Source organism: Rhizophagus irregularis, chromosome 24 (assembly GCF_026210795.1).
Source record: "Rhizophagus irregularis chromosome 24, complete sequence".
Lineage (NCBI taxonomy): Eukaryota > Fungi > Glomeromycota > Glomeromycetes > Glomerales > Glomeraceae > Rhizophagus > Rhizophagus irregularis.
Genome location: NC_089452.1, coordinates 2101064 through 2128913, shown reverse-complemented (window position 1 = coordinate 2128913; position 27850 = coordinate 2101064). Strand labels below are relative to the sequence as shown.

At 24.4% G+C, this 27850-nt stretch overlaps 6 protein-coding genes across 6 annotated transcripts; 5 read left to right on the top strand and 1 right to left on the bottom strand.

Moving 5' to 3' along the window:
* Positions 1 to 1350: 1350 nt before the first annotated feature.
* OCT59_016160 (uncharacterized protein) lies at positions 1351 to 2263 on the top strand (the record flags this gene model as incomplete). Its single annotated transcript, XM_066132285.1, has 3 exons — positions 1351 to 1558; positions 1996 to 2173; positions 2247 to 2263. Exons 1-3 carry the CDS (start codon positions 1400 to 1402, stop codon positions 2261 to 2263), a joined length of 354 nt encoding a protein of 117 aa, XP_066003283.1. The 5' UTR covers positions 1351 to 1399.
* A 2260-nt stretch (positions 2264 to 4523) lies between these two features.
* On the bottom strand, positions 4524 to 6235 carry OCT59_016159 (uncharacterized protein). The gene is made up of 3 exons (XM_025319442.2): positions 5817 to 6235; positions 5397 to 5731; positions 4524 to 5315 (listed from the first exon to the last, which is right to left on the bottom strand). Exons 1-3 carry the CDS (start codon positions 6143 to 6145, stop codon positions 4957 to 4959), a joined length of 1023 nt encoding a protein of 340 aa, XP_025173821.1. The 5' UTR covers positions 6146 to 6235; the 3' UTR covers positions 4524 to 4956.
* Positions 6236 to 11329: 5094 nt separating this feature from the next.
* Positions 11330 to 12495, top strand: OCT59_016158 (uncharacterized protein; the record flags this gene model as incomplete). The annotated part of the gene is made up of 8 exons (XM_066132283.1): positions 11330 to 11335; positions 11446 to 11512; positions 11593 to 11619; positions 11723 to 11842; positions 11928 to 11954; positions 12071 to 12190; positions 12276 to 12302; positions 12431 to 12495. The coding sequence occupies 8 exons, from the start codon at positions 11330 to 11332 to the stop codon at positions 12493 to 12495; spliced, it is 459 nt and encodes a 152-aa protein (XP_066003282.1).
* Positions 12496 to 18010: 5515 nt separating this feature from the next.
* OCT59_016157 (uncharacterized protein) lies at positions 18011 to 18470 on the top strand (the record flags this gene model as incomplete). The annotated part of the gene is made up of 3 exons (XM_025319440.2): positions 18011 to 18179; positions 18254 to 18382; positions 18463 to 18470. 3 exons carry the CDS (start codon positions 18011 to 18013, stop codon positions 18468 to 18470), a joined length of 306 nt encoding a protein of 101 aa, XP_025173819.1.
* A 4555-nt stretch (positions 18471 to 23025) lies between these two features.
* Positions 23026 to 26524, top strand: OCT59_016156 (uncharacterized protein; the record flags this gene model as incomplete). Its single annotated transcript, XM_066132282.1, has 10 exons — positions 23026 to 23735; positions 23859 to 24030; positions 24399 to 24818; positions 24887 to 25099; positions 25202 to 25633; positions 25710 to 25836; positions 25906 to 26151; positions 26215 to 26249; positions 26315 to 26382; positions 26455 to 26524. The coding sequence occupies 10 exons, from the start codon at positions 23026 to 23028 to the stop codon at positions 26522 to 26524; spliced, it is 2493 nt and encodes an 830-aa protein (XP_066003281.1).
* A 33-nt stretch (positions 26525 to 26557) lies between these two features.
* OCT59_016155 (uncharacterized protein) lies at positions 26558 to 26773 on the top strand (the record flags this gene model as incomplete). Its single annotated transcript, XM_066132281.1, has 1 exon — positions 26558 to 26773. The coding sequence occupies one exon, from the start codon at positions 26558 to 26560 to the stop codon at positions 26771 to 26773; it is 216 nt and encodes a 71-aa protein (XP_066003280.1).
* Between the last annotated feature and the right edge of the window lie 1077 nt (positions 26774 to 27850).

The window sequence follows — 27850 nt, the reverse complement described above, 5'->3', positions numbered from 1 at the left end:
ATATAATACGTTTCATGATTGTTTTTTTATATGGGTTGACACTTGAGAAAGGTGAATTGCTGATTGTGACGAAAAAATTAAATTTAGTACTTACAACAATTTTTTTACATTATAAAAAGTCGTACGACGATATGAATGTGCGCTTACTTCAAATAATTGTTTAACCAAAATTTTTAAATTCATCATTTAAACAAGACGAACTTTCATTTAATATATTCAGGCTATTTAGACTAGTATTTTCGAAAACGCTTCTGTCAAATTACCGTTGAAGCTCATATCAAATAAGAAATGGATTATGGTAATATTTTAAAACTATGACCTATTTATCGATATCCTTATTCCATTGTACATTATCATGAATGGAATACCATAATGAAATATCTCGGATTCAAAATCAATTTTGTTTTATGTTGACTTTTGGGTATACTTATAATTAAATATTACGTTCTCTTTATAAAAAGCAATAAATAAATAAATATATATAAAAATTATACACTGAGTAATGTACTGTATATACCAGTTAGATTTCCAAGTAATATAAAATCCTTTCAATACTTGTTTGTTTCTAGTTGGAACTATCTCCAATTATGAGATTTATTATCAACTTCAACACCGAATAGTTTCAACTAACGATCGATTAGTACGTTCGTTGTAAGAGGTTTTACAAGTTGATCTTCCAGTTCATAGGAACTCTTATATCAATGTATTATAATTGTAACCTGCTGCTCTAGTATCATAAATTTTTTCTCAAGTTTGCGAAGAAAGGCTTCAAAATGACCACGAACAATAACACGTTCTCTTTGTACATTGGAAAGTTGCTATTTAAGACGAAAAAGATCGACCGTCAGGATAATAAATGTAAATGTTGAGAAATGATCGTGAAAATTACAGTTAATTAGTGTGAGTGGAAGCTTAATTTCTTTTCGTTGCTATATATTTTTTGTTAACAGAACGAGAAGACGACCGTTTTATTTTATTTTATGCAAAGATTAACACATATTAATTGATTTTAGGTTTCAATACACTAAATCAAAAATACGGTATTTTGTTTTATCCGCTTATACTTATTTTTGTGTTACAGCGCTTTAAAATGGTTACTAAGAATTGTGGCGTACGTGTAAAGTTATAAAGATTTAATATTTTAAAAAAGGTCTTTCGACTGAGCGGTGCGTCATTTTTCCTTAATTGTTTAAAAAAGTTTAAAATCCTCAAATAAAAAACGTAATTCACGTGACTACGAATCAATAAAATTAATCGAATTAGATTTAACTAAATAGAGAATAAACTAATATTTAATGTTATTCCCTATTTTAGTCACTTTCCCACCAAAGCACCAACTCTTTTTTGAAAAAAAAGAAAAATACATTCGTATTTCGTAATTGCAGAAATATGTTAAATCATGGAGAATATCTTTAATAATAAAGAAGTTAGCGTTAAATGGGATGAAAATTGTGGTAAAAGAGGAAATGAAAATGCTGAAAAAGAATTATTTTTACAGATTCCGATTATGAGAATACGTAAGAGGTCCGAAGAACGAGAACGAGAGGAACAACAACAAGTAAGTAGTTAAATTAATTATGAATTCATGATATCGTTCACATATTACACAGAACAAATAATGTAAAAGTTTTTAGTGAAATAAAAAAATTTCTAATTTTTTCCCCCTAGATTATCGAAATCATCCGTCACTTAGTAAATAACAATAATTATATAGTACATGGGTATTGGTTATGTGAAAAGAAACATGAATGGAAAATTCAATATACAAACGATATACTCAGAAAGTATCTGGAAATTCCGAAAATTATGTACAGTTTTTTTTTGGAAGCGCTGTGAGAAATGTAATAAAGATGACGGAACGAGAAAAATGAATTTAATCACGAGTTTTCGGCTGCAATGTCCATCATACAATTCGAAAGGGAGTTTACCTTTTTTTAAATACGGTGCGAAAATTTTTTGTATTGTACTATACTAAAAAAATTAAAACTTTTATAGAAAGATCCCACCATCGAAATAACCCGTCACTTGGAATGGAATAATCATTATAGAGTTTTCGGCAATTGGAAATGCTTGAATTGTCAAAATAGATGGAGTAGCGCTTATACTTGGGTTTCACTTCAAAAGTTTATAGAACAAAAGCATTTGGTTCAAGGCGATTTTTTTATGCAAAATTGTAAGAAATGTAAGAAAAATAATAATGATAACTGCACCATCTCTAATTACAAACCTCTTGAATTATCGGACAGCGAAAAGCCTCATATAAGAAAATTATGTGCAAAATGTCAACATGGAGCAACTTGTCGACATCTACCAGAATTACGTAGTGAATATTTCTCAATCTAAGTTGTTAATTATTTTGTAACATACTTCTAATATTCTTTTTCGTAAAGCACGCGTTTCTTTATTATAACCATATAACCATTTTTTTTTAACATTCATATATATTTTATACATAACCTTTTTAACGTTCTTTTTACTTTTCTTTATTATATATTTAGCTTAAATGCATCGAAATATTTTGAAACTTTGTTTAAATTAAATATTAAATAAATACAAATATTGAATATCAATTGGTTAAAAATAAATATTTATTATAGGATTTTCATTCGTTCGTTTCAATATTGAATTTCAAGTTAGTCTGTTATAAAATTTCAAATCAACTCAATGAATGATTAGTATTTATAGTAATTTCTAAGTTAAAAATTAATTAAATATATATTTATATATATATTAAGAAAAGTTAATTATTACATAAAATTTTATGTAAAGCATAATCTGCATTAATCATGCGATAATTTACGTTGGTTAACGTTACGGAGTGACGTTTAACAAATATATAATCATATTATTTACAATCACTCGATAACTACGAAGATATGGTTATAACTTATAAGATGTGAATGAATTGGGCGTGATTATATATATTATATTTATTGGTTGGAAAGTCTTTTTTTTTATTTCTTTATAAAAAAAACAACCAATCACTTTTGAGTTCATATACAGAAGAAAGAAAAAAAATGTTTGTGTACAAACTTAGATAGTTGAATAAAGTTTTTTTTTTTCATTTGTCAGTTGGGTGAGAATCTGTCTTAGCAGTGTAACCAAGTCCGAAAAAATCATGGAATCAATCCTAAAACCTGGCTTAATAATGCATAATTATTGGACTATACTATCACTAAAAATGTTAACTCAAACCAATAAAATTTAAAAAAAATTTTACGCAATTAATAATATTTGAATATTTTTTTTTTTTTTTTTTAGGTTTCAAAAAAAAAAAAATAACTTATGTTTACATGGAATAAAATTTAAAGTTTGTCACACTTTAAAAAAAAATCTTGTTTACAATATATTTAATAACAAATGTAACGATAAACATATTATATAATTGGTCCTATGGAAAAATTTGTACATACGGATTGAGAATTTATATCTATATCCGTTGCCAGATAATATTTGTTTTTGTACCCCATTGTTTTTCGCATACAGTATCATAAATACCGGGTAGAAAACGGTAAATAATTTAAATATATTATTATTAACAATATCAGATATATATTGGAAAATCTGGATAAAATTAGACAAATATGAAAAGTAAGAAATGTTACGATTAATTTTGATGTGTCACATTTTTTTTAAAAAAAGGAAAAATTTTTTTTTAAAAATTTTTTTCAAAAAAAAAAACCGCGGATTTTATTGAGATCTTGAATTTATTCCGAGGTGCAGTACAAAAACTTTATATATAATAATAATCCTGTAACTATGGCGACATTAACTTGTGCCAATAGATAATAATAAAAAACTTTAGATCGTTAAAAGCATTGGTCATATCAAGATCACATTATGTTGCATGTGTTGTTTTATTTGTATAACAATTGTAATATAAAAATTCAAAATATCGACAAATTGAACCGAATATGGAAATTTTGATCACATTTATTTTTTTTAATATTAATTATTATATAATTATAAAATAAATGGTATTAATAATTGGATTGAAATTAAAAATAGATTACAAACAAATATATATAGATTAATTTTAACATTGGTAATTTAAAAAAAAACGAACGAAAATAATAATAAAAAAAAATAAATAAATAATAAAGTAAATCAAACATTTCAATTCATAATAATTATTTTTTTAAATTAATTTCTTCCGGTCATTACTTAATATATCTATTTAATGAATGTTTTTAACGTAAAAAAGCGATTAAATTCAAAATAATGTAATAAATAATATTTTACTGCGGTACGTGTATCCCCTGTTTAAAGAAAATTAACCGCAGTAGAAATATATTTATTTTTAAGTAAGAATCAGCAATAATTTTTGGTACGGCGTATAAATTAAGTTCTCCGCTTAAAACTTCGAACAATGAATAAATTATAAATTAATTAATTAAAACTTCGGAACTTCCATATATATACATATATACATATATATATTTGAGTTACTACTTTAAGATAAATTATTCGAATGGGAAAAATTGGTAAAATGTCAATTTTTAATTGTTTCGCAATATAATTTTAAATTAATTAAAATAATTCAATTTACTTTATTTATTAAAATTCGGGTTTTATATATTTGTAAATCTGTAACTTATAAAATGTACGCTTACATAAAGTACATACAATAATACAATACATACTATATTACAAATTCTTGTATTTTCGTAACATTGATCTTTATGCACTTAATAAACTTGCATAAACAAAGACATTTGAACTTTTTTAATTTAATTATGTAAGTACTTTGATGTACTTGTATTATTTTTTTTTTACCTTTCTGCTAAAGGAATATTCATAAAAAATTTCATCTTATTATTTAAAGCATAATTAATTAATTACCCACACAATTATTATGTGCAGTAATAATAAACTTAAAAAAAAGAAATTATTTTTCCTTAATAAAAAAAGAGAAAGAAGAAAAGAAAGAAAAAGTAAAGAAAAGAAAGAAAAATTTTATTTTTCTTCAATTACTTTACTTTCCATATCAGGTTGAAATTCTTCTTTTTTGGCCCAAATTCTATGAACTTTATCATAACCATTATTCTCACTTAATTCTTTAACACATTTATCAACAATTAAATCCCAATCGGTTTCAGAATTACCGCAGTCTTTTATCGCCTTTTTTAAATTCTTTGCTCCCCATTTATAAATAAATTCATAAAATTTGCCTATATTACCACCCCATTCACCAATTGGAACACATCTTTCTGCGTGATTAATTTCTGAAAAATGTTTCGTTTCAGAAATAAATTGTTGAATTTTTGGTGAAATTATTGTTTCAACATTCTTTTTCGTTCTTAATTCTTCTGCGACTATTAAAAGAAAAAAAATTATTATAAATAAATAAATATAAAGATATAAAATGCATATAAATATAAACTTGAATTACTTACACCATGATCTTGCCTTCTTTGTAAAGTTTCCTTCATTCCAAAATTGAATATCTTTTTCCATAAATTCTATATAACCGCCAACTTTACAAACTCTAGTGATTTCTTTAATTACAAATTCCCAATCTTTTAATGTGAAGGCAAAAATCATAAATCTGCAGAAAACGTAATCAAATGTGTTATCTGCATATGGTAAGCCATTTAATATATTTGCTTGAAGAAATTCAACATTATGTGGCTTCGTATGAATCGGATACGTAGGTGCAATATCAATACCCGTAAATCTTGATCTTTGGTATTCTGTAGCTACCTCTAATGTCCAAGTTGCGGGTCCGCATCTGTTTTAAAAAAAAAAGCGTAAGTATTTTTTAATTTTTTGTTAAATTATTCCAAAAATTCCAAAAATCAAAATTAAAAACTTACCCGATATCAAGTATTTGTGAACCATGTGAATTTAATAAATCATGTACGGGAGCAGAGAAATTATTATCCCAAATATAACGATAAATATAATGATGATCTTGTATTCTATCACTTTCATTGTCATCAACAGGGTATAAATAATTTACATTATTTAAATTTGGATATCTGCGGTTTTCTTTATAATAAAATATCTTAGAATTTGGTGGTGGCAAAGGATCGTAATAATTATGTGGCTTATAAACTTTTTGATGTTCTATTGTTGATGGTGTGGAAGGTGCGGAATTATTGTTTTTGGAGGGTTTGGAGGGTTTCGATTGTTGTTTACCCATGGTAAAATTAAGGTAATGACGTTAGATGATTAATATCTAAATGAAAAAAAAAATTTTTTGAGGAGGAAAAAAAAGAATGTTTACTTTTCTGAGAACATTTTTCAGGAGCTACTTTTATACTTTTTATATACAAATCAAAATTAAATATTTATTTATTTTTTTTTTTAATATATAAACAAGGATTGTCTAGTAAAAGGGATTTTCTTTTTTTTGTATGATTGACTTTATATTTCTCTTTGAAATGATTAACCATGTACATACATAAAATACATACGTACAGTACGGTAAAAAAAAGATATTTAATTATTATTGGTGTTTAAAGAAAAACTTCTTTATACATGGGTAAAATAAAAAACAAAAAAAAAATGTAAGGTGAATGAGGCTATAAATGGATTCATTGTTTACCATAAATAAAAAAGGACCAAATATATTATTTTATTTTATTTATTTATTTCGATTTCTTTGTAAAATTGATTGATATTCCTTACAATGATTATTAGCCTAAATGGTAAACGAAACTACTTTGTATTACAAACAAATTTCTTTCTTAATGTCTTACCGTACGCACAAAAATATTGTACCTGCATTTCACTGTAAATATTATTATGTTATCAAAGATTTAATAAAAATCCGGAGAATATCCCCCGTGGTAATTTTTGTGATTCTTTGTGTTATTTGATGCAGTTTTACTGCGCCATAAACTCCCCCTTCATCACATGAAATCATCACATATAATGTGTCCATTTTGTCCATTTTATATGTTTTTATAACTTTTGTAATTCAAAATATCTATCCGATTATTTTGAGATTGTACGCGTGAAAATTTTTTATAATGCTGACAAATTTTTTTTTATCAATAATGTAAATAATTTCACAAATATTCCGGCCGATAAAAAAAAATATATATATATATTTTTTTCCTGATTTTTCCTGATTATTTTAGTAATTTGGATTTTGAATTTAATAAATATTTGGTTAGTTTTTGCGCTACATTATTTAAAGCGGGATCATCTTTTTTTTTTTAGTTAATTCATATCCTTTTATGTATAAATATTACTTATTTTAATAATTTTTCGAATTAGTATTAAATTATTGTAACAAAAAAGTCGATTATTTTTAATTTAATTGGTACATCCTCATCCGGATTTAAGGGTAACTCTATTTCATTCTTCGAACCGTGTAACAAACCTCCTTGAATATGTGATAAAAAGTTTTGTTTTATTTTTGTTTTTTTTTATTATTATTATTAATATTATGTATTATTATTATTATTAATTTTTTTTTTGACATGAAATAAAATTTTGATGTTTCATAAATTTTTCCTTTATTAAAAAAAAATATGTACATATAATAATTTTTTATTTTTTTATTTATTTTTTTTTTTGTGTTTCAACCAATTCTATCATAGAATTTTCGTTTCTATAAAAAAAGGAGGTTTGGATTATCATATGTAATTATTTACATGGGCGTTAAAAATGTGGAGGCGTTCATGACGGTAACCTTAAATACTTTATTTTAATTGGATTAACGCGTAATTTTCAGTGTTTCAATCCGCGGATCATCTGTAATTCGTCATCCCGGAAGAATATACCCATTTTTCCGGTTCAGGGATAATCCGGCTATCCGAATAACTGGTTCGTTACACCCGTTTGATTATCCTTCTTATACTACAATCTTTATATTATAAAGATTTCTCCTTAAAGAAAAAAAAAATTTTAATATGAATGAATATGAAATGATCTTATGGTTGAAGATTATTTAGATTATTTTCTAATGTTCCTACAGATGATTCGAAATAAACCATGGAATCCGATCTGACGATCTGATGATCCGACAGATGCAGTTATCCTATGCAGTACATTATTGGTGCTGTATAGATTGCAGCATTGCAGCATTGCAGCATATTTGATCCTTAAACATTACACAAAGATCAAAAATAAAAAGTATAGAAAAAAATTTTTTTTTTTTATATTATAGAAATTTTTTTCTTTTTATGGATATTGATAGAACAACTATTCAAGTATTCGCTATTCATTATGCATAATCTATAATGTCTATTAACTATCATGGCCTAACTAAAATATTGAAAAAAAAAAATTAATTTTATTGACTCGCAGTTGCACAAATGATATCATAAAGAAAAATTGTATCATATAATAACTGATAGTATCTTTACGTTACCCGTTTGCGTAACTGGTACTGTAAAATGTCGGTGCACGGTGCACGGTGCGCCAATTCTATATTTTAACTCAGCCAATCAACTTTTGTGATAGAATTTATCTAATATTCCGCTCTGCTGAAAAATACGGAGATTTATCTCCCGTTATTACGTTATTTCCCCTGAAATGTATTTACTTGAAATCAGTTTGAAACGTTGAACACAGTCACGTGCATACTACGTTTGACGGATTGTGGAACACTATATAACATGATTACATTAAAGTAAATTTAAGCGAGAGTTGATTGAAATTTATGCTAATGTAAATTTGCTTTCTTATATTTAGTTTCGAGTTCCCGTTTGCGCTAGAAATTTAGTTACACGTGAGCATACTTAATAAACGTTCACAAATAATAAAAACAGCTTTATAAACAATTCCATTTAATTTATTTTTATTCATATTCTTACGATATTTTTTTTTGCTTGTTTGTTCTCATTCAATGAGGATTTTTTTTATCTATAATTGTTCTTGCCAATTTTACTACGTTACCAAAAGCTTAATATTTGTAGCAAATAAATTATTTATTATTAAAGTAAATAATTTATTTAAACAATTATGATACTATTATGGTTCTTTCATATGAAGGTCGTGCAGAACTTGAACTAATTTCGTGACATTTTAATATTAATATTTTAGATTTCGGTATTACAGATATTATAAACATTTTAATCATTTTACAATAATTAAAAAAAAAAATATTATAAAAAAGCCTTTTTGTATTAACAACTTATGAACAAAGTTTATGCTTTATTTGCAAGAATGTATAATAAATCTTGGAACTTTTACAAATTTTTGAAAGAGGAGAGATTATAAAGAAAAGAACAGGTCTTCATAGTATCATAAGGAACGTACAAATTTGTTTTCAATTATTGTGTCTATGAAAGGAAAGTTAATTTTTCTTTAATGTCGTCCTTTTAGTAGTTCCTTCGCCTACTAGGTATTCACGACACCCTCTAAAGTTGATAATTATTGTAGAATTTGCGTATGTTACCCAGTTTCAACTTATCACAACGGCAAATAAAGAGATTCAAGAACAAAATGTTCGCAGGTGCATTGGTGATTCGCAGTTAGATTTTCTACCTAATTTTATAATTTAAACGACCAATATTTTTTTAAAAAAATGTTTCATGTTAACAAATGAATTAGTAAAATTATTTTTAATATACCACACGACAAAGAGTTGTTTCCAAATTTAGTTAAAAAAAAAAGAAATATGAAAGAAGTTGCATGACTTGCATCATCATTGATAAGTTTGATATTACTTTGTATAGAAAATACTGAAATAATTGTATACTCGATACAAAGTTAATTTGTCTAACATATCATATTATACAGTATATATGAAAAAAATGAAAAATAATTTTGTTAAAAATATTTATTTTATTTTCTAATAAAAAAAAAACGCCTTTTCTCTACTTATTCAATAAAGTAATAATAATAATAATAATAATAAATGTCCACTCAAAATAAATAATACCGTATTATAAATATCAATCATATTTTCTTAATTATAAATATAGAGAATATTATGCTTGGAGGTAACACAAGATGCATATTATATTTATACTCGTATTCAATTCAAGCATATTCAATAAAATAGTGTAATGGTGTAAAGGTAGTGTGACAATAGATTATAAATACGAGATAGTCGAGATGCATAAAATATAAAATTATGTCACGTCATGCAATTTCTTCCGCATAATTTTACACATTTTAATATAAATAAGCTAAAATTGAAGGAAAAACCGGAAGAGAAAATTTTCAAATTTACAAAGAAAAAGAAAAAAAATTCAGGCTAGCCATACTCAGAAAATAATAAATCTCAAGTCTCCAACTAGAATAGTAAAATATTTAACCTATAGTATAACTATAATGTTAAATTTTTTAATTAAATATGTGATGTACTCATCTATCTAATTTAGGACTTAATTATGATTAATATAATTTTGCCTGAATATAAATCCAATAGTTTGTTAAATGAGTAGAAATATTATATTATTTGTCAATTAAATCAAATTCATTTTCATTTGTCTCAGGTATCTATGGTAGTTATTGTGGACGTTCACCTTGGATTATGATCATTATGGTACCGGGGTAAATTTTGTTCAATATAGCTTCTTACCTTTGATGAAATAAGAACATTCCACATAATTTTAAAAATTATTGTAACGCAGAAAAATTCCCTACATAATCCCAGTGCCTTAGAGTTGTTAATAGTGATGTACACATAGGAAGTTCACTATGTTCACTATGATCTTATTATTTCGGTCTTAACTTTATTTCACGTATCAGATTCAGCCGAAGTGGTTCCTACACGTGATAAAAGGGAAATCAGGCTATTCCTTCAAAAAAAATGAAAAATAGATATAAAAGAACAGCTGAACCGATGGTATTTTCTTATTTGTCAGCAGTATATTTATAACGCAGCATATTTTATTTGATTTAATTAATGGTCTTTTGTTGACGTATTTTTTTATTTATGGATTTTATAATTTATCGCGCCTGCGATGCATCGCGCCCTTTTTTGTCATCTGTATCACACCTTCCCCTTTTCATTTTTTATATGTATTCTAGGAACTTAAATTTTTCAGTTGTAAAAATTTATTTTTCACATTAGTTAAATGTCACATGTTTTAGCATATTTTAATTTTGCCCGGCATTACGTAATTTTGCCCAGGGTGCGATGTATCGCAGGTGCGATAAAAAACAAAACCTTTTTTTTGGTTTATTTTTTTATTTACATTTTTACGATGCTTGAAATATAACTCACGCCACTCACGCCATCATTAGAATAATCTAATAAATGAAAAAAAATTATACAAAATTATAAATGTAAAAAAATAGGCTGACACAATCCGTGATATTCGGGTCGGGTCATCAATTTATGTCCCACCTCTGTCGGGTCAAGTCAATTACCCGACCTGACCTGACCCGTTCGGAGCTCTAAATTTATTTATTTATTAAAATGCATGTACTTGTGATCAACGCCTTTGCACATTAATGCATTTTGCATTAATATTGTTATCACATTTATTCATACTAATAAAAGCGTTTAATAATAATAAATAAAAAGAAAAAAAGATATTTGCTTTATCTTTACCAATACATTGGCCCATTACTATATCAAAATTCTCCCTAATTGTAAAAGGTAAAGCATATAATATGAATAATAATATAAATTAGAATTATTCAAAATTTTAAAACAAACTTGCAATATAATAAAACTAGTTTTGCGTGATGTCAAAAAACCTGAAGGTAAATATAACATACAAAACAAAGTTGAAATATTAAAATTTTTATTTATTAAAAAAATTTAATTGTAAATAATTAAACCAAATTTGCAATATAACAAAACTAGTTTCCAGTAATATAGAAGAATTTGAAGAAAGTGGAATTGGAGAATTTGAGGGAAGTGGCACTGAAGAATTTAAAAGAAGTAGTATTGAGGAATTTGAAGGAAATGATACCAAGGGTAAAGGTAAAGCATATAACATGAATAATAATATAAATTAGAATTATTCAAAATTTTTAAAACAAATAAACTTGCAATATAATAAAACTAGTTTTGTGTGATATCAAAAAACCTGAAGGTACATATAATATACAAAACAAAGTTGAAATATTAAGATTTTTATTTATTAAAAAAATTTGATTGTAAATAATCAAATAGTATAATTAAACCAAATTTGCAATATAACAAAACTAGTTTCCAGTAATATAGAAGAATTTGAAGAAAGTGGAATTGGAGAATTTGAGGGAAGTGGCACTGAAGAATTTAAAAGAAGTAGTATTGAGGAATTTGAAGGAAATGATACCAAGGGTAAAGGTAAAGCATATAACATGAATAATAATATAAATTAGAATTATTCAAAATTTTTAAAACAAATAAACTTGCAATATAATAATACTAGTTTTGTGTGATATCAAAAAACCTGAAGGTAAATATAATATACAAAACAAAGTTGAAATATTAAGATTTTTATTTATTAAAAAAATTTGATTGTAAATAATCAAATATAATTAAACCAAATTTGCAATATAACAAAACAAGTTTCCAGTAATATAGAAGAATTTGAAGAAAGTGGAGGAGAATTTGAGGGAAGTGACACTGAGGAATCTAAAGGTATATAAAAAAGGCTGAAATATTAAACTTTTATTTATAAACAATTCAAATACTATCTATTCAAATACTTATTATTTTTATTGTATTCCATATAACTAAATAATTTATTTAATGATTAATAATACTGTAGTTGGTAAGTTATCAGTTATTGAAATCTTTAGTTTTTTATTTTATTTATTTTATATAAAATTCAAATAACTAAATTCTTTATTTAAATAACTATTTAATAAAAATTATATTACAGATGGTAAGTTACAATATGTATATATTTATTTATTTAATATTTACATAATTCAACTAATCATATTCTTAATTTAAATAACTAGATTGTAAGTAATATATATAATTTACAGTAAATACTTTATATTATCTTTATATCTAACTAATTAATAATTAAATAATACTACAGGGTGTAAGTTATTATGATATCTATATTTATATTACTTATATAATTTCTTTATTTAATAAGTTATTAAATAATATAGGGAGTAAGTTATTTATTTAATTCTATTATTACTTATTGTTATAATATTTACATATAATTTAAACTAACTAATTTCTTTATTTATAAAAATTATTTCATAGATGGTAAATTATTTATTTAATTCTATTATTACTTATTGTTATTATAATGTAAACTAACTAATTTCTTTATTAAAAAATTATTTCATAGATGGTAAGTAATTATTTAATTCTATTATATATTACTCATGTTATAATATTCACATATATTTTAAACTAACTAATTTCTTTATTTAAAAAATTAATAAATAATATAGGGAGTAAGTTATTTATTTAATTCTATTATTACTTATTGTTATAATATTTACATATAATTTAAACTAACTAATTTGTTTATTTAAAAAATTATTAAATATTATAGATGGTAAGTTATTTATTTAATTCTATTATTACTTATTGTTATAATATTTACATATAATTTAAACTATCTAATTTCTTTATTTATTTAATAGTTGGTAAGTTATTTATTCAATTCTATTATTACTTATTGTTATAATATTTACATTTAATTTAACTATCTAATTTCTTTATTTATTTAATAGATTGTAAGTTATAAGTTATTTATTTAATTCTATTATTACTTATTATTATATAATTTAAACTAACTAATCACTTTATTTAAAAATTATTGAATAATATAGGGAGTAAGTTATTTATTTAATTCTATTATTACTTATTGTTATAATATTTACATATAATTTAAACTAACTAATTTGTTTATTTAAAAAATTAATAAATAATATAGCGTGTAAGTTATTTATTTAATTCTATTATTACTTATTGTTATAATCTTTACATATAATTAAACTAACTAATTTCTTTATTTAAAAAATTATTAAATAAGGGGGTAAGTATTTATTTAATTCTATTATTACTTATTATTATAATATTTACATATAATTTAAACTAACCAATTCTTTATTTAAAAAATTAATAAATAATATAGGATGTAAGTTATTTATTTAATTCTATTATTTTACTTATTGTTATAATATTTACATATAATTTAAACCAACTAATTTCTTTATTTAATAAATTATTTTGTGATTTATTTTAGTTAGTAAGTCATTTGTTATTTATTTAATTTTATTATTACTTATTGTTATAATATTTACATATAATTTAAATAACTAATTTCTTCATTCAAAAATTACTTCATAGATGGTAAGTTTTTTATTTAATTCTATTATTATTGTTATAATATTTACATATAATTTAAACTAACTAATTTCATTAAAAATTATTAAATAATATAGCTCGTAAGTTATTTATTCAATTTTATTATTAATTATTGTTATAATATTTACGTATAATTTGAACTAACTAATTTCTTTATTTAATAGATTGTAAGTTATAGTTATTTATTTAATTCTATTATTACTTATTGTCATAATATTTACATATAATTTGAACTAACTAATTTCTTTATTTAAATTATTAAATAATATAGCTCGTAAGTTATTTATTTAATTCTATTATTACTTATTGTTATAATATTTAAAGGGTTTTGCTTTTTATTGCACCTGCGTTATGTCGCACCCCTATAATATGTTACATATAAATATCAAAAATGACATTCTTAATCCTTTTTGATATATTAAGAAAACTTGTAGAGAGGTCAAAAATACGCATAGTATAAGGTTTCTTATAGTACATAGTAAGTGCATAAGGTCTCACGCAGTGTTTATTTTTCACTGTGCGGCATGTTCGCAGCGCACATGATCAGAATTTTGCGCACACCTTTTTTAGAAAGGATGTGCGGCATGCGCACAAAAAATTTTGAAATATCCTTATGTGATTGGGCGCATATGTATTACAGTACCTATTATAGTAGTATAGCCATACCACTTTGACGCACAACAAATTGTGCGCCATCCGCACAGTAACTTTTTATCGAAAAATTAACACTGGTCTCACGCCAGGATTTTTTAAAAATGGGAAATCTTGACGAAGTCATGTGATAAGAATGATTGACAATTAATATAAAAAATTACCAAAAAAGGGAGACGCGACATATCGCAGTTGTGAAAAAAAACATATTCCTAATTTAAAATAACTAATTGTTTTATTTAAAAATTATTAAATAATATAGGGTGTAAGTTATTTATTTAATTCTATTATTACTTATTGTTATAATATTTACATATAATTTAAACTAACTAATAATTTTATTTAATAGATCGTAAGTTATATAATTCTATTATTTCTTATTGTTATAATATTTATATATAATTTAAACTAACTAATTTCTTTATTTAAAAAATTATTAAATAATATAGAATGTAAGTTATTTATTTAATTCTATTATTACTTATTTTTATAATATTTACATATAATTTAAACTAACTAATTTCTTTATTTAAAAAATTATTTTGTAATTTATTTTAGTTGGTAAGTCATTAGTTAATTATTAAATTTTATTATTACATATTGTTATAATATTTACATATAATTTAAACTAACTAATTTCTTCATTTAAAAATTATTTCATAGATGGTAAGTTTTTTATTTAATTCTATTATTACTTATCTGTTATTGTTATAATATTTACATATAATTTAAACTAACTAATTTCTTTATTTAAAAAATTATTAAATAATATAGCTCGTAAGTTATTTATTTAATTTTATTATTACTAATTGTTATAATATTTACATATAATTTAAACTAACTAATTTCTTTATTTAAAAAATTATTTTGTAATTTATTTTAGTTGGTAAGCCATAAGTTATTTATTTAATTATATTTACATATAATTTAAACTAACTAATTTCTTTATTTAAAAAATTATTTCATAGATGGTAAGTTATTTATTTAATTCATTATTACTTATTGTTATAATATTTACATATAGTAATTTAAACTAACTAATTTCATTATTTAAAAAATTATTAAATAATATAGGGAGTAAGTTATTTATTTAATTCTATTATTACTTATTGTTATAATATTTACATATAATTTAAACTAACTAATTTCTTTATTTAAAAAATTAATAAATAATAAAGTGTGTAAGTTATTTATTTAATTCTATTATTTTACTTATTGTTATAATATTTACATAATTTAAACTAACCAATTTCTTTATTTAAAAAATTATTAAATAATATAGCTCGTAAGTTATTTATTTAATTCTATTATTACTTATTGTTATAATATTTACATATAATTTAAACTAACTAATTTCTTTATTTAAAAATTATTAAATAATATAGCTCGTAAGTTATTTATTTAATTCTATTATTACTTATTTTTATAATATTTACATATAATTTAAACTAACTAGGGTGTAAGTTATTTATTTAATTCTATTATTACTTATTGTTATAATATTTACATATAATTTAAACTAACTAATTTCTTTACTTAAAAAATTATTAAATAATATAGGGGGTAAGTTATTTATTTAATTCTATTATTACTTATTGTTATAATATTTACATATAATTTAAACTAAACTAACCTAATTTCTTTATTTAAAAAATTATTTCATAGGTAAGTTATTTATTTAATTCTATTATTACTTATTTTTATAATATTTACATATAATTTAAACTAACTAATTTTTTTATTTAATAGATCGTAAGTTATAAGTTGTTTATTTAATTCTATTATTACTTATTGTTATAATATTTACATATAATTTAACTAATTTCTTTATTTAAAAAATTATTAAATAATATAGCTTGTAAGTTATTTATTTAATTCTATTATAATATTTACATATAATTTAAACTAACTAATTTTTTTATTTTAAAAAATTATTTATGATCTAGCTTGTAAGTATCTCTATTGTTATATATTTTATAATATTTATTTGTTAACCAAATTCTTTCATTTAAAAAATATCTGTTACTTAGTTGGTAAGTTGTAAATCATAGGTTATTATATGTATTTATCTAAAAATCAAGACTCATATTGCATTAAATTCCTATTTAAATTTTAGAGTAAGTAATAATTTATTTTGTATATATAAATTATAATACAATCTATTATATAATTTTAATTATTTAAATTTATAGATTTGGAAAAAGTGGAAATGCCATTATAGATGATTTTATTCTTAAAAATAGATTAAAATGGATTCCTTATAACAAATTTAAAAATGTTGAGTATCTTAATGAAGGAGGATTTGGTACTATATACAAAGCTATTTGGTTAAAGAATAATAGAGATAAAGAAGTAATTCTTAAATGTCACAAGAATTTAGATGAAAATTTGAATAAATTTTTAGAAGAAGTATGATAATATATTATTTTCTATTTTTAATTTAAATTAAAATTTATTTATATTAATAATTATTATTATTTTTTATAGTGGAAATATCATGAAAAGTGTTTAAGTTCAAATAATATTATATTATTTTATGGATTCACAGAAGATCCAAATACATCAAAATATATGGTAGTAATGGATTATGCAAATAAAGGTAATTTAAGAGAAAATTTAACAAGAATAGTCAAAAATAATTGGAATCAAAAGTTACATATGTTGTACGAAATTATTTCTGGACTTAGTAAGATACATGGAGAAAAACTTATTCATTGTGATTTTCATGATGGTAATATTTTAAATCATGTTTATGATGGGGATAGTGATAAAATTTATATTAGTGATTTAGGATTATGTCAACCTGTAAAATCGTTTTTGAAAAAGTATGATATTTATGGTGTTATACCATTTATGGCTCCTGAAGTTTTAAGAGGCAAACCTTATACTCCAGCTAGTGATATATATAGTTTTTCTATGATTATGTGGGAGTTTACATCTGGAATACCACCATTTAATAATAGAGCGCATGATTTTCAACTTAGTTTAAGTATCTCTAAAGGTGAACGACCTGAAATTATTGAAAATACTCCACAATGTTATGTAGATTTAATGAAAAAATGTTGGAATGAAGATCCATTAAAAAGACCAGTTTCTATAGAAGTATTAAAAATTATTAAAAAATGGATTTTCCGTCCTTATAGTGTCAGTGAAGAATTAAAAAGCAACATTATGGAATTTATAAATGCACCAATTAGGCGGCATAACAATCTTGTTACTAAATCTCATCCTAAAGCATGTTATGCGAGTCGTTTACTTGATTTTAATAGTAAAGAATTGAATGAAATTCTTGAAAGTGAAGATTTGAATAACTTCATAATTAGAGATCCAAGGTCATTTGGTATGTACTATAATATATAAAAAATTAATCTTGCAAATTGTATATGTGAAATTAATTTATTTACTTAATTATAGATGAAAATACTAGTAAAAAGTTGAATGAAATACTTGAAAATGAAGATTCACAAGCTAGTGTAAAAGCAAATGAAATGCCACTAAGTGAAGATTTGAATGATTGTATAATTGAAGATATGAAGCCATTAGGTATGTAATACAGTATATACTGAAAAAATTAATGTTGCAAATTATTTATATTAAATTAATTTTATCTATTTATTGCTTAGATATTTAAACAGATGAAATTAGCTAATCAATTGTATTTTAAAAGAATTTTTGTCTTTTTAAGTGATATTTGATAACATGCATTCAACAGAAATTGTTCTTTATTTTATTCTTTTTGATTTATTTAAACACTAAGACTGGAGTAGTAAAATATTTTACAAAATTCTTAGTTTATAATTTAAGTAATTCTTTTTTTTTAGCTTATGTATTTATATTCTCTTTTTTTTATTATACTTAGAATTATTTAAACACTAAGACTAGAGTAGTAAATATTTTACAAGTTTCTTAGTTTGTAATTTAAATCTTTTTTTTATAACTTTTCCAATTATGAGATAAATTTTCAAAATAACAATATAAAACCATTTCCAATGATAATGTAAAGTTTTTTACACTTATTTCAATAGCTGATTGTGCTTAATTTATATTTGTTGGCTTTTATTTTCAATATTATTTAAATATTTTGATAAGAAACTACACGTCTACACTCTACACCAAGGATATCTGCTGGATTATAATTTAATGCATTAGTTATTTTTTATTTCTTGATAAATCAAAGTCCTCTAACCTTATTCTATTTTGATGTACAAGTGCAAATGTACATGCTAAAATGAATATATATATTAATTTATTGCTTGATGTAATCAACTTTACTGAAACATGTCAAATTTGAAAAATGAGAAAACCATAACAAATAGATAGCAGTTGTATACTCAACATGTAGTCAAAGTATTTTAATGTATGCAATGAAAATATAAGATGTTTAAAACATATTTAAAACATATTAATAATATTCTTTGCATATGCGTTTAAATTTACAACTTTAAATAAAATAATGCAATAATTGAAAAAAATAAAAAAAATAACAACTATTTCAGAAATGTGTTTTTAATATGTTGACGCTCTTATGAAAATAACGCTATAATCTTCTATATCAATGATTTGATAGATGCAACTTCATAATATTTTACTATAACTAATCCTATTTATCACTATATGGATTACTATGGGAGATGACAAAAAAAACCATCTGTCTATCTGAAAAGATAGTATAATAATGATAGTAAATAATAGTAAAATCAAAAAAAGTAAAATTAAAAAAAATGATAAAAAAAAAAAGAAAAAGCTTAAGATGGGGTCTGGAAAAATTTTTTTGTCTGTATATTAAATTTAAATATTTTTATGAACTGAATAGCCATGCACAATTAAGATAATGAATTACTTAACCTTAAAAGTTGGTTCCTTTTAAGGTCCATCATTGTGAAATAATGATGATTCATTCACTTATCTGCTGGTGATCAGCTCATACAACTAATACAAATAATTTTCCCATCTCCAAACTTGGTATAAATTTTTCATACCTTAACACATTAATAGTTTACGCACCGGTAATGATTTTACTATTCCAAGTTTTGTTGGAATTTTTAAGTCAATTGTGTATTCATTACATTTCTTAATAATAGCTTGAGTGTCTTCATTTTTATTTTGAGCAATAAGAACATTTTTGACAGCTTGACGAACAAATGCACCAAGATTTGTGACAATTGTATTGTAGCGAACGATCGATCACATGACCAGAATTCAATTTAATCACGGGATTGTCAATCTATGTTTCAAATGTTACGAATGTTACAAATGTTACAAATGTTTGATATGTTTAACATATTTAACATATGCAACATATTAAATATGTTTAATATATGCAATATGTTAGATATATTTAACATTAATTAATTAGAGTAAAATAATTATAAATAGTGGAGCATTTGTAGCAGAACGAAAGGTAGTTGAATGAAGTTCAAGTTCCCTATAAAAAATAAATGTCCGGAAAATGTCTACGAAAATGTCCGGAAATTATCCAGAATAAATCTGGCATGTCCAGAAATTGTCCGGAAAATGTCTATTTTTTGCTACAAATTTGATACCTAAAATTTTGACATATCCGGACTTTGTCCAGAATATATCCAGAATTTGTCCAGTATAAAATTTTGGACAAATTCTGGACAGATAAACCTGGACAAATTCTGGACATAGTAAAAATTCAGATAATTTGAACTGGACAAATTCTGGACATGAAAAAATTCTGGACAAATTCTGGACGCTACTTCCAAAAAAGGATAAATTAATTTTGTAAAAAATTGCAAAAAGTACAAGACTGACATTCATAACCTTCTTTGTCATACTAATTAAATTTGCTGAGCAGGCAAAAATACTATATATCTATGATATAAAACTTTAGGTTAAAGCAATTATAATGATGGTCACCTGTTGATCATCTTTTTGTGCCAAATTTTATGAAAAAATATTTCAGGTCAATTTCCGACAAATTCTGGACAAAATGAGTGTCCAGAAACGAGTGTGTTTTCGGAACAATTTCCGGACATGGTACCTGGCATTTTCTGGACATTTTCTGGACAATTATTTAGACAAATTTTCCGGACAATTTCTGGACAATTTCCAGACACTTATTTTTTATAGGGGTTCAGTAGAAGAGTTTTCTTAATAAAAATGGTTCTAATGATTATATTAAATAAACTGTTATTTGAATTTAACGAAATATAAATTTGTTTTTGTTTGTTTAATCCTTTATTCGTGTTGGGAGTATATACTGACGTACAGTGCTATACTACACGTCTGATTGGATTGTTTATTAAGTGTTTATACATATAGTTTATTTATTGATTATACCCGCCTACCTATATCTGTTAAAAAATTTTTTTTCTCCTTTCTATAATTTTTGTCACAATTATATAGTCAATTATATTGACAAATTTGACGTAATGATGTAATTTTGATGAATTGATATATGTAATCAATTTTGACGCTGTATTGACATAATTAATTAGCAAAGTATAAATCTTTTGCTTTCATAATCTTTTTTTAGTGTGAAAAAAAAATACACTATAATTATTTTAGTTAACCCAATTTGTGGCTTAGTAAAATTATGTGAGAAAAAATTTCTGAATTAGTCAGTATTTTCGCAACAAATTATTTTACCTTGTAATAACCAAAAATCAATTTAAAGATGATATTATAAATGCATATATACAATAAAATAGAATAAGGATAAATAATTAACCGATGGTAAATAATTAGCCAATAAAATTATATTTATAGTTTAGTTTAGTGTAACGAGATAGTCATATGATAATAGATCTTCAAATTTTATTAGAAAAAGATAGTAAATATTAGAAATATTTTTCTTAAAATGTATAAATACAAGTGGATTTCGATAGGAAATTCCGCAGTCTTGATTTTATGTCTTGACTCAGGATGAAATTAATATTAATAAAGAGTTATCATAGTGGTTTCACTATGAACAACGATTAATAATTAATGATTCTAATATAAAAAAAAATTAATTAAATTTATTTCGCTCATAATATTAAATTTGGGGAAATTATCGCAATTTGAAATTTTGGTAAGAAATTTTGTTTTGTAACTAATTTTTTTTATTTTAAACCAAGCGAAGATAATATAAGAACTCAACACGTCAGTGGCAACATACGATAAATAGTTATTTATCCTATGGGCGGCGTGTCACATTTTTGGTGCATGCTCGTGAGAAATTAAAAGATTGTTGTCTTCATACAAGATCTAAATGAGAAATAAAAGAAAATTATATAAGAAAATGAAAGAAAATTTTGTGAAATTAATAAGAAAAGGATGATATAAGAAATCATCAAAGATAAGAAAAGGATGATATGAGAAATCATCAAAGAAATGAAAAAGATAAGGAAGACTTATCTGAAATATGAGAAAAATGTTACTATATATGAAAAAGGATATAGTAAAAGAAAATATATAAGAGAAAGTAATATTATGAAAAAGGAATATTACGGAATATATGAGAAATAAAATTAAATGAAAATATACGATATATTGAAAAAGTATATATCGAAAGGATGAATGAAATATTCAAGATAATAATGAAAAGATTTAAAAATTAAATGAAAATAAAAATTTATAATAAGAATAAATTTTGTGTATTATAAAAAGTTAATAAATGATTGAAAAATTCAAAAGTATAATAAGAAAAGAAAAGTTATTAGTAACAAACCCGTAAACTACTATACTTCTATAAAGAAGGTAAAGGCAAGCCCGGTATAGGTTACTAAATGAAAGAGAAAATTAAATGATATTGTAAATATAAGAAATAATGAAATGTTATTATTTGATATATGAAAAATAATTTTATTACAATAAAAGAACGATATGAGAGATTATAAAAGATAATAATAAATTATATGAAATAAATGATGTAATAATGATGTAATATAAAAATAAAAAGAAATTGCGTAAGCATGTTGTGTAAACAATATATAAAAATGTAAAAAAATATTTAAGATCCAATTCACGTATGATCTACAGAAAATTACTATATATATCCGGGGAAAACAAACAGTTAAATTAATAAGATTTGCATATCATCATATATTATAAAAACCGTAGATAATAATGTTGTAGCACCAATGAACATGTGATAAGGCTTAAATGCAAAGAATAATATCAAAAAAAAAATTTTATATAAACCAACTCGTAAAAAATGCTAAAATCTGAAGCCAACCATGTCTCAAATGTATGTTATCCTAGTAGAACTTGGCTCGCTTATAGAAAATCTTCACTATGGACCTTATTCACGCTACTGGTGGGAAATTCTAAGTATTCCTGACGCAAATACCCAACTCAGATTTCCAATTAGAGCAGGCCAAAAAACTAATGCTTGTTTGAATAGACGTGACTTTTATATAATAGTACAGATTTCCAGTTCTAATCAAATGTTACCTGAGTATTTTTGTCAAAGTGGTGAGTTTTGGGTTATAGAAACAAGTGCAACTAAGGCAGTTTCTGAAGTTTATCAAAATATTTTTCAAAAAAAAACTCGTTATTCTGGTTCTATTATTATGGGATGGGATAATAAAAATATAATAGATGTTCTTTCATCTAATATTGATTTTTGTCCATTTTCATGTAAACTTGGTGATTATGAAATATTTATTTATGGATTGGGTTCATCTACACGTTCAGATTGGAATCAAGCAGGCAATGGTTACAAGTCATCAATTATTCACACATATAAGAAACGTGCAGCTATATTTGTATCTGAAATTAAAGATGATAAATGTTACATTTATATTTATCAAGATTTTAAAATTCAAAAAACATTTGTAGGAACTACCCCAGATGACATCTGGAAAAATTCAGGTTATATTCAAAAATTTTCAGGAAAAGAATTATTTGGGTTGGAAGATCAAATTACATTACAAAAATTAAATAAGTTACGTATTCCACAATGCGCTCCTCATGAATGGAATAATTTCAAACTAATGAAAAAATTATATGAATATCATCTTCAGCGTCAAACTTTTGCTAAAATTGAATGGTAAAAATTATTTGTTAGATGGGATCAAAATGAGTGTAATGTAATAGAATTAAATTCAGAATTAAAATTATTATACCCACCAGAGCATCAATTTTCTGATCGTGAACTGGGTGCATGGTTATCTATGCTTCATGCTGCAGGATGCTCTGATATTACTCCTTGGTCCCATGATAAATCTGGTAAATCTGAGGTATGATTGAGTTGTATATTGAAAAATTATAAACACGAATAAAAAATAACTTTTAATTCTATAGTATCAACTTTGGACTAAATCACGAAATCCAATACAAGAAAAACAGATATTTACTACTCTTTACAAGATGGGATTTCTTTCCAGCAATCCTTCAAATTCTACAGAAACTTTTTGGTCTTGTTTTTGACAAGCATTGGATGATAATAAAAAAACCAGAGATGGAAAATGGCGTATTTTATCAATTATTGCCAATGATTTTACCTATGAAGAATTAGAATATAATTTAGGGGTAAGAATATGTTTTTGTAATTAGCATAATATTGGCAGTAATTTTGAACGCAATAACTAATTATCTAATATTACAGGTAGCATCTTATACCGTTCTTGAATCAAGAAGACATGCTGTATTGAATGGTTTTGGTGCTCCACCTATTGAAAAGCCAAAATTTCATCGTCTAAAGTTTAAAATAGAGCAAATTGATCAGTTTGATAGTTTTTTCATGAGAAAGGATATTGTCAACATGAGCTCTTACCGAACTCATTTAAAATCAGGATTACCTATAATGTATTTACAGGACCATAAGCAGGCTCTTTGGGAGAAATTTTCTGAAGAGTATCCAAATGGAATGCGTCATACAGCATTTATGACACGTTTACAAGGTAGTAGATTTGTTTATCAAGATAATTTAGGTGGTCTTTGCTCAGAATGCAATGAATGTGGATATGAGAGCTTTGCGTCTATTAATACCATCATTGCTACTCATGTAGAAGATGAATCTTTGAAGGTATTATATTCAAGAATTTTTTGTATTCAGAAATTTGATATTGAAATTAATCATATTCTATAATGCAGGAGGAGTTAACTCGAAAATTGAATATTTTGAGAAGATATATGAGGCGTGAATACATAAAGAATTTGAAAATTACCTCTTCAGGAATTCTGGCACATAAATCTTGCATATGCCATTGCCTTAGCCATTCCTTTGGAATTTGTAATCTTCAGCATTTTGAAATATGTAACGATTGTGTAGAATTATTCCAATTTTTTGATCTAATAAAAAATCAGGTAGATGAAGAATTACATGAATTATTAGATGATTATTTGAAAAAATTAATTTCATGGTTAGGACATCATGCATGAAAGTTTTATTTAAATACTCACGTTCAGGTTAATCTTGATGAGTTAGATGAAGATGGAGCAGTTATTATAGTGGACTATAAAATGAGGATACTTCCGCACACTGCAAGGGAAACAAAATCTCAATTCTTTGGTAAAAGGGGTTGGACTCTACATTCATCACTAGTATATACAAAAGATATTACAAATAACAAGCTTGATATACAAGTATATGACCATTGGAGTGACGATACTGGCCAAGATGCCTGGTTTACAGCATCTTCTCTTCATACCGTGTTTGAAAATCTTGATCCAAAGCCAAAATGGATAACAATAATGTTGGACAATGGGCCTCACTATCATTGTACAGAATTGATGCTGATAATAGGTCAATGGAAAGAATGGTATGATATTGTTCCTCGAAAATGGATCTTTTTGGAAGCTGGTGAGGCTAAAACACTGATAGATTCCCATCACGCTCAAGTAGTTATTATATTGCTTACTTCATTTATTATAAATTCTATTATTATTTTGTTTACCTTTGATTTATTCCTATTAGATATCACAAGCAATAAAACGTCATGTCAAACTGGGTTGTACAATTGAATCTGGTGATGATATAGAGGCAGCAATTCATGATATTGCAGGAACAAAAGTTGCCAACTTGCTGCCAAATCGTAATCAAGGTATTTCAATAATTGAAGAAATTATGTACAATATTTTTGTTTGTCAGTAATAATATTTATTTCGTATAGGAAAAGAAAAAATTGGTACAATAGCTGGAATTAAAAGTCTACATGAATGGACGTGGCCAGCTCAAGGAGAGGATACAGGATTCGTATGTGCTAGGATTTTGCCTGGAATTGGAGAATGGAAGAAATGGTCTCCAGCTCAAATAAAAAAAATTCGAAAGCAGAGAAAAAATGAAAAGCCCAATCCAGAATATTCTACTCATACAGAACCATCTAAAAAATGGACGTTACCTATTGTTGTCAGTAAAGGTATGATAGTTTTTTGCATTTATTTCAAATTCCCCATGAAACTAATAATATTTCGTGATCCAGATGATTCTGTCACCAATGATGAATTTTTGGAATTGGTATGAACAATTTAAAATTGAAAAAATTTTTTTTTTCACAAAAATAAAAACTACTCAATATATAGGATCTTTTGAATTCAAGTTTGAATAGTATGGATATTACAAATGTAATAGGAAGTTCAAAAAAGCAAATGTAAGATATTTTATTATAATAAAAGCTTATAAATCAATTATACTAACAATTGGTTTTGTTTGACAACAATAGTCACGATGTATTTGTATCTGGGTGGGCCCTAAAATCTAACAAGAATTACAAGCGGGAATCATGGAAGTGAATATCTAAAAGTGCGAAACATTTATTAGAAAATATGTTTCATACCGGAACAGCAAATCCAAATAACAAATTTTCAGCTCAACAAATGTATGAGGAACTTGTGCGACGTGTTCAACTTGGAGAATTAGACGAAAATGATGTACCTAAAATCTCTACTATTCAGAATTGGATTACTGGTTTCTCCCAAAAATGGAAAGAAATCATGGCAATACGTGAATTAGAGGCAAGAGAAAATGAAATAATTGTATAAAACAAACAGTTCTAAACGTATAAAAATGTGTAAAATATAGTTCTAATTGTTTTTATTTGTTAATTTATAAAAAATAATCATAGTGCGTGTTTTAAACATTGCAAATACATATATATATATTTCCGCCAAATCTGACGCTGCCTCAAAATAAAGTTTTTAAGAAATAAATAAAACTCCCGATTTTTTTTGATCATTATTATCTTTAGCATTTAAGGTTTCATCACGTGAATTTTGGTGCTACAGCGTGATCATCTGCGGTTTTTATAATCTGTAATATTTTGCCAATTTTGCCATTTTTATAATAACCGTTCCCCAAATTTATATAGTAATTTTCTGTAGTTCATACGCGAATCGGATCTTAATCAGAAAGAGAGAACATGAGTTCAGTTACAGAAATGAATAAATAAAATGAGAATTATACTGCGACAAGTCATGTGTTAAAAAGCGCAGTAAAAATCACATGATCAAAACGCAGTAGAAAATGAAATGTTACATAAGTCACGTGAGTAGTACAAGTCATGTGAAGCGCAGTAAAAGAAAAGAAAATAAAAGAAAATATAAGTCACGCAATTGAGGCGCAGTAAAAGAAAAATATAGCGGCTCCTTGGGCAGGGGCGACTGATTAATAAAAATAATAAATGAATAAGGAAATAATAGAATAAATAGTTGTGTCACCAGGGGCGTTTGTTGACAGAAATTTTAGTATGTTGATCGCTTAAAAATCCGTGGCTATCCAATTATAATAAGAGAATATTAATGAATTATAAAATGAAATATGAGAAATAAAATAATATGAAATAGATTTGAAATAAATATTTTGAAAGTTAATATAAGAAAAAGATTAAAAGTTATTAAAAGTTTAATTTTGTGTATAGAACTGGGAGAACCCCAGTATAAATAAGAGCACACTGGGAGGACCCAGTATAAATAAGCCTTTATTTTGTCGGTGATCATATTAGTCTGATACTGGGCGGCCCCAGTTATAAATAATCCCTAGCTTTGATCACAGTTTATTTGCGCAAGATATAGGAATTTTATAAATAAAATCGTGATTATAAATTACATTATAGAATATAT

Bases quoted from the DNA above. Each gene is read 5' to 3' on its own strand.
- OCT59_016159 (XM_025319442.2), bottom strand. From the start codon at position 6,145: ATGGGTAAACAACAATCGAAACCCTCCAAACCCTCCAAAAACAATAAT. The intron at 5,732-5,816 runs GTAAGTTTTTAA...TTTTTAAAACAG, and splicing joins TCACAAATACTTGATATCGG to ATGCGGACCCGCAACTTGGA. The intron at 5,316-5,396 runs GTAAGTAATTCA...TTCTTTTAATAG, and splicing joins AAAGAAGGCAAGATCATGGT to TCGCAGAAGAATTAAGAACG.